The 11,291-nt window shown below is 39.8% G+C and overlaps 1 protein-coding gene across 1 annotated transcript; it reads left to right on the forward strand.

Annotated features, from left to right (window-relative positions):
* The first annotated feature begins 7,661 nt into the window (after nt 1-7,661).
* barx1 (BARX homeobox 1) lies at nt 7,662-11,005 on the forward strand. Its single transcript, XM_020618294.1, has 4 exons — nt 7,662-7,924; nt 9,076-9,367; nt 9,975-10,059; nt 10,495-11,005. The coding sequence occupies exons 1-4, from the start codon at nt 7,723-7,725 to the stop codon at nt 10,660-10,662; spliced, it is 747 nt and encodes a 248-aa protein (XP_020473950.1). The 5' UTR covers nt 7,662-7,722; the 3' UTR covers nt 10,663-11,005.
* Nucleotides 11,006-11,291: the final 286 nt, after the last annotated feature.

The raw sequence follows: 11,291 nt of genomic DNA on the forward strand, positions 1-11,291 counted from the left end.
TGAAATGGTCCAAAACGCTGCGGCTCGGCTGCTGTCGAACACTCCCAGGTATTCCCACATTACCCCTGTTATATTCTCCCTACACTGGTTGCCAGTACAGTGGAGAGTTGAGTTTCAATGTTGCTATTTGTCTTTAAGGCTATATATGGCCTCACTCCACCGTACCTGTCTGATCTGCTTTCTATCTATGCTCCACACAGAGCTGTGCCCTCCTCAGAGCACTTGTCCATGGTTGTCCCACGGTTTCGATATAAAAAAATGGGGCGACCGCTCTTTTGCTGTGTATGGCCCCAGACTCTGGAATTCTTTACCACTAAAGCTTCGGTCCATAACCAAGCTAGAGGTGTTTAAGTCAACTTTAAAAACTCACCTTTTTAAACAGGCCTTTGGTGTTTAATCCATTTTATTTGTCCTGAAGGGACGTCTTTTAAGTTTTTGTTTTATGCTATTTGTATCTTAATATGGAAGTTTTTATTGCTCCGATTTTGGAAATTTGTGTTTTATTCTTGTTTAGGTTTTATTGTTCTAGTATTGTATACATGTTCTATTGTGCAGCACTTTGTGCTCCCCGGAGCTGTAAAGTGCTATATAAATAAAGCTTTATTATTATAATTATTATTATTTCCCCAGTCTTGGAAAAAACCCGTTCACATGGCACAGATGAGGATGGGGTACACAGGAAATGCTTGGATAATTCATAGAGGTTTGGGTAACTATATATGCAATATATCTTATCTATATCTAACGTTATTTAGGACTATCTATTTAACTATATCTAGTGTTATTTATCTATGTAACTACTTTATTTCTCTCTAACTTACTATCTATTGATCTATCTCTCTATCTACAGTGATTCTCCACTAAATACACAATCTGCTACAACACTAACTCTCAAAGCAACAAACCAACCTACTCTGCAAAGACAGATTCAAATGAACGTCACTAAATAGGGATATCCTTACCGCGCATGTGTCGGAGCCTCGGTTGTCAAACAGCCATCACTAGGTTTAGGTCCTCACATGGTGAAGGCCAGGACTGAGGCCTTCACAGTCTGGATAAAGTAACATTGTAAAACATTGCGATTGTAAGGGGAACATTTCTTACGTGCACATCAGACCCGGTGAAATGTTAAACCCCTGCAATATGATGTTGTGTATATATAATACAGACACCAAGAGACTGTAGGCTTAATGTAAAAGTAACCACAGACATATCCCACTTTGATTAAATAGATTTGTCTTGCATTGTAGAAAACGTTGTGCAAAGATACAGAATGTTAAAATATTTATTTACAAATGAAACAAATCTGCCTAAGTTGCTATTCTGACAGAAACAAAAGCAAATATTAGAAAGGTCCCAGGAACAAAACTAACACTCAACGTCAGTAAAGATTGGTCTTCTTCATTACATGCAAGAACTCCTGCTCACTGACCTCTCCATCTCCATCTTGGTCTGGCTCGTCAATCATTTCCTAAAAGGGTTAGAAACACGGTGTGATGCTGTATGATGCATCACAAACTGTTACAACTGAATTCAACACACACACACAAACAAAAATACACTTGCCAGAACAGAGAAGCTCCTGGGTTAACTTGGTTTACAAAGTTCTTAAGAAATAACCACCCTGAAGCAGCAATGTAATGTCCACCTTAATATCACATATGAAGGTAACAACATTAGGGGACTTAGGAGAAAAGGAAACAGAAAGAGGTCCATCACTCTTGTTTGCAATTTGATTAAACATGTACTAGTAACAGTGGTGAGAAGTCAGTTGTATTAAAATTAAAATGGTCAGAGTCAACAGGTTGGAAGGCCACCATTAAATCTTAATACACAATGACAACACAGAATAAAAGAACAGTGTAGACTACCTTAAAGACTCGGCTCGATGCTGACTTGTCACAAAAGCTGAGGAAAGGAACAGGTCTGTAATTTGTACATGCCACAATGCACATACCATCATTCAAAATTTTGCGCCCAGTAGCTGTGGACGCGCCCATTCACACAGTGGGCGCAGCAAATAGCTATAGCTGCATTTGGAGCTCGGCCCCTCTCATGATGAAGATCCCTGAGAAAGAAAACTGGACTGATGAGAGTATGATCTTTGTGAAGTGCATCCTAGTTGTGCATCCTAGTGGCTATTTATTAAAATGAGCCCTCCATTTGGAGAAGAAAATCAGAACACTGATGTGCCTGTTTGATCTGTATCCTAGTAAATCTGTTGTGGCATCTTTGGTATAAATTATTGCCGAGTTCTGACTTCTTTTATGTTGTAGAGTCAATCTACATAAACCACATTCATATAGACTAATCAGTCATCATTACACCGATGTTATTTTTGTTGTTTAATGGTTGAGGGGTTAAGAAGAGTTGCATCCTGAAGACACTTGATGTTAAAATGACAATTTCTTGTCATCTGTCATGTCTTCCCAGATAGCAGACCAACACTGAAACAACACTTAATTAACGTTAAAGCATCAATGAAAATATCATTTAATCAACATTAAAATGTATCATTGATTTTTCATCAAGTTTTCACCCTGAAATGTTATTTCAGTGATGAAAAATAGATCAAGTAGGGCAGAAAATCGGTTTTCGTTCAACTCTAATTCGATCATCAAATGATTAATTTATATGCAATTTTATTTATGCCACTTATTTGCTTATTTGCACTGATTTAACATCAAATCAATCCTACTTATATAAAACAGGATTCTATGTATTCTGCCAGTAAAAAGCATGTCTGTTATGACGCCTGTCAATAAGAGACCACGTGGAGCTGCAATGTACATGCTTTTGAACCAAAAAACTAATTTAAACTAAACAAATAAAACATCCGTCAGTCAGACATTAATTTATATGCAATTTTATTTATGCCACTTATTTGCTATGACATGCAAAGACAATTTTCTACAGTTTTAATTGCCATGATAAGATCCTAGAAAACCATGACAGCAAATACCAAATGCAACTGCCACTGGCAAAATGGAAACTTACCAGCAAAGACAAACACCACAGTGCTACAGATTCAAACACAGTTCAACACTGTTCAGGACTTTATGCATCACTAACTGTGTGTCTCCTCTCTCGTGTAGTGTGTCCTCTCTCTCTCTCCCTGTACCTTTCTGCAGGTAGCCCTGGCTCTGGAGCTGCACGTTTCTGTTCAGGATTTTGATGCTTTCCAATGACTTAAGCTAAAGAGAGTACAAAAAGTAGGCTTACTCATCATTAGATACTGGTGAACAGCCTTGAGCTTCCAACATGAACAATGCTGCCAAGTTGTTCAACAGCATACAGTAGTGTAGCCACTGTTGCACTGTCCCAGCAAAGACAAATTCTGATGTCTCCTTTTTCTCTGCTTTCAGTTGGTGTTGTAAGGCATCTAGAGAATACAAATCAAACAGGAAGTTAGTTAAATATTGGCGTCATTTGTGCTTGTCTATTTTAAGACAATAACAGATGTCTGTTTTCACTTTGTCACTTTGTTTGCCACAGTCAGAAGCCACAGCTATCTATTCCACTGCACTTTTGCTTTACTTCTAGGAAGTTGTACGCTCCAGTAAACAAAGAGACAAACTGCTGCACTGATTAAATAATCTGTTCATCAATGGCTGTTCACCAGTATCTAATGAGGAGTAAGGCTACTTTTTGTACTCTCTTTAGCTTAAGTCATTGGAAAGCATCAAATCCTCAACAGAAACGTGCAGCTCCAGAGCCAGGGCTACCTGCAGAAAGGTACAGGGAGAGAGAGAGGACACATTACAAGAGAGAGGAGACACATAATTAGTGATGTGTAATGGTGGTATATAGATACATGGAAAGAGAGGAGATGAGCTCAGAGCATCATGGGGCCCCCCAGCAGCCTAGGCCTATAGCAGCATAACTAAGGGAAGGCTCAGGGTCACCTGATCCACTCCTAACTATAAACTTTATCAAAAAGGAAAGTCTTAAACTTAATCTTAAAGGTAGAGAGGGTTTCTGTGAGCTGGTTCCATAGGAGAGGAGCTTGATAACTAAAGGCTCTGCCTCCCACCCTACTTCTGTGGACTCTAGGAACCACAAGTAAACCTGCACTAACAGGTCTACAGATGAATGGAAAGTAGTTGCTGTCACACCTGTCCCTTGTTGCAGCCATTCCCAGCTTACCCTACATAGTGTAGCAGACATATTTACAGTAGATGCAGTGTTGGAACTGGTTGCAGTTACAGCCTGAAGAAAGAACCTGTGGAATTCACAGGATGTTTGAGTCTTTAGGACTCTTAGTGGTGAATGGATGGCAGGACCACAGGGGGCTCGAAGACTACACATCTATTGTGTCAAAGCTAACATGTGACTATATTGTCATATGAGTATTGTACATCTCCATTCATTTACCAACAGAGGTGAAAATAAACACCAGGGAAGGGAAGCGCTATTGCCCTTGCAGTTTTAGAGGTGACCACCAGAGGAAGATATGTCCCAGCAAAGTCAGAAAATCCAGCTTGAGTTTGGAGCATGATTCTGGTAGCTATACTTTTGAGCAGTTTAGCAAATCCAGTATTGTTACTTATGGATCAAGCAACACAAGAACATTTTTCAAGTTGCATTTGAAGAAACAAACGTTTTACAATGTATTAGAATGTGATGAAGTCCTGATTGCAATTCATTTGACCAGGTTTACTGATCAGTTGCAAATACATGACCAACGCCAGCTCACTTGAATATTGCAAGAGCACAATTTGCCTTTGCCTTCAACAATTTTCGTTTTTTTCTTTTTCCAAAAATGTATTTGTGTGTAGCTTTAGTTTTGTTTCTTTTTTTCCAAAACCTAAATTTATCACCTAATTATGCAATACACATTCTCTTGAAGGCCATACAGTATGGTGCTAATATAAAAAGCATGCCCTAACAGATTCAAAACTGCACTTACCATTAACTGATAACCTGTTGTTGATTGTGTCCTGAGTCAACACAGCAGCATGCAAATGTGAACATGACTCATGACAATATGATTCCTAATTCCCATGTTTTGTTGTTACTTAGAGTTGTGCCTTTTTGTTAGTTGGTCCTGGTATAAATTGTTGATGTGCTCCTTTTAAAAATATATTTTTTTTAATTTAATATGACTGTCCTTGAATTTTAATTTTAATTTATTGAATGTATGTTTATATGTATGTGTGTCTGTTATTGTGCTGTTTTATTTTTATTTGCACTGATCTTGTTTACTTTATTTTAGTCATTTATTGTGATTTTATTTTGCCATGTAAAGTACTTTGGTCAGCTGGATGTTGTTTTAAAGTGCTATATAAATAAATTTGATTAGATTTGATTTGACATGAGGGAGAAAGGTACAGGTGAGTGACAAATGAATGGAAACCCTGAATAAATGTGTCTCCATCCACAAGGCATAAGAAGTCACTGAATGGTTTGATGAGGATGAAAATGATGTGAATCATATGCTGTGGCCTTCACAGTCAGCAGGTCTCAACCCAGTCGAACACCTCTGGGAGATTTTGGCCAACATGTTAGATGGTGTCTCCACCACCACCACCACCATCATCATCATCAAAACATCAACTGAGGGGATATCTTTCGGAAGCATGGTGTTCATCCCTCCAGTAGTGTTCCAAGACTTGGAGAGTCAATGCCAAGGTGCACTGAAGCTGTTGTGGTGGCCCAGCACCTCACTGAGACACTTCATATTGGGCTTTCCTTTTCATTTGTCACTATACTTTATCATTTAGCCTGCACCTTTCTACTCACTAATATTCTCACATATTTTGCAAATTCATTCCTACAACATGTATTGGTACTACTGTATTTTTGAGATGCTTTTTTCGTTATGTAGTTTTTCATTCAGTCATCTTCTATACTGCCCAGTCTCAAACGGGGTGGCGGGTTATGTAGTTTTAAACATAGTCAAATGTGAAAATGATGACTGAGAATTGAACAGGTTTACTGGGGTGTTACTTTAAATTGTTTTTATGAATATTTGTCACATCAGCTCCTGCTGCATATTTTAAAGATAATGTTAAAGCAAAATAAGATTTAAAAAGTAAAAACAATCTAAATAGAAACTCCGCTTTAAAAGATTCACATTTTCTTTAAGGTTTTCAGCTCCAGGGATGATTTTAGAAGGTCAGTGCTTTTCTCAAAGCAGCTGTGACGCACTCTAAAAATATGCTGTGGGAGATTATTCACAATTTTTGGGCCAAATAGCTGCAAAGGGGAAAAAAATCCCAAAGGTGCCCTGGAGTGGGTTTTTGACCTTTACAATGTTATAATTCCATGTTAGCTGCTAGGCTTGTCAGCCTGGAGTGGAACACTGATACCATCAGCTCAGGTTTGATTAGTTTGTATTGACTTTGCATGATATCTACAACATTTTGGCAATGGGTGTATTGCATTATCATAAGTGCTGGGTATCAGATACAACAATAAAAGAGGGTACTGATTTCCTGATCACTATCTTGGAATAAATACATGCTTGTTGAAACATACATAGGCTACTTCTGTGTAAGAGTAAAAAAAAAATTCACTTGAGATTAAAACAAAAAACTATATAATATTAATCATTTTTATCTGAATCAGCTAAGAAACATGAGTTCCCTGATTTATGAGGTTTGAAAATGTAAAACCTAAGTTCGGTAAACTTATATTACAAGCATTTATGGACAGATCGTAAGAATGGTTTGCATTGCTTTTATTATTATTGTGGGAAGAAACAACCATGAATTAATTTACAATTAATTAAAGACACACAGCCTTTCTACCATGACTGGGTTCTTCGAAATAAATAAAGAAGAATCTCTGGAGAGTTTTAACTTTCTAACAATGCATTCTGGGAAGTCTGCTAATTTTTTTTTCTTTTATTTAAACGTCACTGAATGGGTTGAGTGAATTCTCGTCAGTTCATTCATTCTAATCATCATTTCAAGCTGAAAGACCTCAAGTCAGAACGACTCACGTTTACAGATTCAAAAAGCATTTGAAAATAAAAACTAGATATTCTACACTGAATTTACTTGAAAACAACAAAACCTACGTATTTACATGGTATTTTAGTGTAGTTATGACTTTGCACAGACCCTGTTCTTTAAAAAAATCATACTTATTAAACGTTTTCAGCTGAACCTTCACGGCTTCATCATAAGTCCAGTGCCCTGTAGCCTACCTTGCCAAGTCACCTGCAGGGCATTTAAAGTGTCCATCCCCTCAGCTCCTTATTTTCTTCCCTTTTGCATATAAATCCATGCAGGACAAATGCGGCTTTGCATGTAACTCAGTGAAGGCAGCGAGCAGACAAGCCCCGAGAAGAGGTGGAGCTATAACGAGCTCATAAAACCCAAAGCTTATTCTTCAACTCACTGCCAAGGTGACGCGCTCTGTAGCTGACAAATACCTCCGACCTCCGCGGCTCACACACAGCCAGTGGGCATGAACACGGCCAGGTTCGGGAGTTTTTGGTCAAAGGTTTGTTTTCGGTTCCAGATTTCGTCTCCAAAGAAAACAAAGTCTGGTCTGAAGTAACGCGTAAAAACCCGCAGAGGACGCAGACGCGCAGAGAAGTCGGCTGCTTGTACTTGACACTTTGCTTGCTCCAGAAACTGAGGATAATTTTGACCTGCAGAATTAAATATTAAAGGCACTACAGAGGGAATATGACATCTGACCTGGGCCTCTGAGGGAGTGATCGTCGGTTTGAGCACTTGGTGTTTCTTAAGGTGACCGCACAGCCAGATTATGCAGCATCCTTTGGAGATGGGGGCGCATTACTATCCTCCGGAAATTCATCCCGATCACAGAACTCATCGCTACAGGAGTTTCATGATAGAGGAGATCCTGACTGATCACCCGGAACACAAAGCGTCGGCTCCGACCGGGGAGCTCCTCAAATTCGGGGTGCAAGCTCTGCTGTCCGCCCGGCCTTTCCATAACCAGCTGGGTAAGAGCGGCTGTGGAAAGTTACATGAGTTGCACAGTGTCCGTGTGAGTCGTTTCATGCTGTAAACATGTACTGAGGATAAATAGCTTATATAGTAGACGGGTTACTATTAGGAGCGAGTGAGTGTATTGGGCCCGATAGAACATCTGTCGACTTTAGTAGCTACTGAGTTGTAATAATTAAGCAAAAGTCAGATATAACTGACATGATCGAGTACGAAACATTTAGGATCAATTGTATTGTAAAGTAGCAGAGGTGCCTGATTTTATTTGTACTAAGGAAAATACCAAATGGCTAAGAACTAGTTTAAACGTGAGATTTTAATATTTTCAGGTATTTAAAGTGCGTGCGGAGAATTTGTAATAGGTCTACCCCTCGAGCTTCAGGATAACCAGGGTTTCCTAAGCCCTCCTTGGATAAAAAGAAAAACCATATGAATGAGTCATGTTACAACATTTACTCGTGTTCCAGTGTAAAAAAAAAATCTAACAGTGTATGTGGCAGAGGTTTGTTTACACCCTCAAAAAGCAACTTATGGTGCAGACATTTCTCTATGAATGACGGGATCCACAAAAGAACAACCGCTGAAATCAATTGTGTGTCTGATTATGAACTATTATTTCAGGTGTAGATTCACCTTTATCATTTATTTCACTTGAAAGGACTGGTAGATCTATTCACTGCTTTGATTTGTTTAAAGATGGCTCCAATCCCTGGCATCTATTTGAATTAAAGACGCCTCTAAATCTGGCTTGTTTTTTAATAAAACCCAGTGCTATAAGCTGTACAAATAGCATATGCCATAATAAGAGTAACATGATATTTATTTATTCTAAGGTCCCAGGCTTATCAAGTCAATCGGGCCCAAGTTCCTTTCTGATATCAGCCTGTGGTCATGAATGCATCATTATTTTTTTTAATCATATTCGCAGTAGTTGCGCGACCATGGGTCTGAACTCTGACCTAATCATTTGTTAGACCCCATTTCTCTGGGTGACACACATCTCGCCTCAGTGCCAGTGAAACAGACGCACCCTAACCTACTGATCCCTGCAGCCGGCTCTTTCCACGGGTGCTAAAAACAACTATGAGTCAGTTTCTAAAAGAAATTCCCCTCCGTGTGTGTGTGTCTTTGTTCTCGGTCCCTTTAGTGCTAAAAGCAGACCAGTCGAGCCTCCTCAAGTTCCCCATGTCTCCACTGTCCTGCTCGTTGGGCTCTCCGCTCGGCCCGTCGCTGCTCTCCGCCACTTCGGGCCTGCAGGTCGGCTCGGCGTCTCCCCCCCTGCCGCTGGACCTGCACCTCCGCGGGAAGCTGGAGCACGGAGCCGACGGAGGCAGCAAAATCAAGAAGGGCCGCAGGAGCCGCACCGTGTTCACCGAGCTGCAGCTCATGGGCCTGGAGAAACGCTTCGAGAAGCAGAAGTATCTTTCTACGCCTGATAGGTGCGTTTATGTCTGGTTAGAGAAGGGGAAGCAGGACTGCAGACATGCACTGTGAAAACTGTGACCAGAAATAGCTGCTATTTTTTTATTAGGGCTTTTGGTTTAAGCCTATTCAGTATAGTTACAATGATGCGTCTTGACCTTTCAAAACCTGTTGTGTGGCATTAATATTAGGTCGTAATTGGAGAGAAACACTGAAGCTTTTATTTATTAGCTATTTTGTTTGCCTGAACTAATCAAACGTAAACATAACGAGTCTAAAATTTATAGGAACAGCTAAGAAATTACACACTATTAAGTGATTAACCATTGAATGTAAATCGTCCCTGTTGCAGAGTTTCACACACAAACAAACAAACAAAATACAGAGGGCATGACCTTGTACCAGCAGCTACAACTAGGTCATATTTCCATCTAGAAAATGTTTCAACTCATAAACAGTGTCCTCTTTAAGTTTATGCTTTGAAGACTTGAATTTGTCTATTTTCTGTGCTGAAGTTTTAGGACCAACTGACAAGATTGAATTATTGCTCATACAGAGAAACTGAGGTTTTGTTGAACTGATTTAATCTTGAACTGTAAGCTTTGATTCATTTGTTCCTTACAGAATAGACCTGGCTGAGTCTTTGGGTCTCAGTCAACTGCAAGTAAAAACCTGGTACCAGAACAGAAGGATGAAGTGGAAGAAAATTGTAAGTTATTTTTCATGGTGATGATGATGAAGATTATGCCATGGGTCTGTTATATGAAGTTAATGTAGTGGTAATACAACAACTACAAGGACATCAAACAGTAGGAATTGTTTCTGCAGTGCATTGTTCCAACAGATGCAGGTGGGAAACGTAGCTGACTCAAACAGAGATACTCAGCTTTGCATCCATAAGGGCTACATTTGATTACAGATGTGTTACCTATTGCTTGTTATTTGCATAGAAGATAGTTCAACTTTTTGCTGAGCCGTATAAAATTTGCTCTGCATAGATTAAATTCATGTATATGATATAAAAAGCCTTACTCCTTTTGTCTCTGTTGCTGTGTTTCACTGTGCTGGTCACTGATTCAAGGTCAAATGATATAAGTGGTCACAGTCTGTACAGATGAACCTAAACCTGATGCTCACCCTGCAGGTGCTGCAGGGAGGAGGCCTGGAGTCGCCGACTAAACCAAAAGGCCGTCCAAAGAAGAACTCTATCCCCAGCAGCGAGCAGCTCTCTGAACAGGAGAGATCTGCTGCTGATGCCGACCGCCAGTCTGAAGGTTCCAGCTCACACTTAGAAAACACTCAGGAGGAATGACTTGGCCTGATGGTGCTCAGACTCTATACGCAGAACCTCTGTGACACTCCATGTGCATCTTTTGGATGGGACCTGTTTGATGGCCACGATTTGCTAACCCCTGGACACAGGAACATAGCTTAACCTACTCTAAGACGGCATGGAGGGGATGTTTGCTGGTGCAGCTCATGCAAAGCAAAGACTTGCAGGCCTGTGCACAGCAACATCCTCCAGCAGCTGTGTGTTTGTGTCATAGCCCTACCACACAGTCCCTTGTGACGAACTTGCTGCAGCTGAGGAGGGAAGTCAAACCTTTGCAGTAGGTCTACCCTTTATATTCTAAGGATCCACTCTCACTCATCTGTTCTGCAGTCCTTTTGTGTAACTATGCTATGTGTAATTATTAAATGTATTTTCACTAATACTGTTCTCTGTTTATTATAAATGACATAGATTTATGAAAAGCTTTTAATATTGTGTGTTAGTGAATGTGATGATGATAGTTTACAGGCTGATCGGTCACACACAGACATGTTCACACGGCTCAGGACCTAATATGGTTACATATCTTCACAATAAGTAAATGTGCTGTTGAGTCCTAATATATTTTGCTGGGTATAAAGTCATATACCACACACACACACACACAC

The sequence above is a fragment of the Monopterus albus genome, unplaced genomic scaffold, assembly GCF_001952655.1.
Source record: "Monopterus albus unplaced genomic scaffold, M_albus_1.0 scaffold203.1, whole genome shotgun sequence".
In the NCBI taxonomy this organism is placed as follows: domain Eukaryota; kingdom Metazoa; phylum Chordata; class Actinopteri; order Synbranchiformes; family Synbranchidae; genus Monopterus; species Monopterus albus.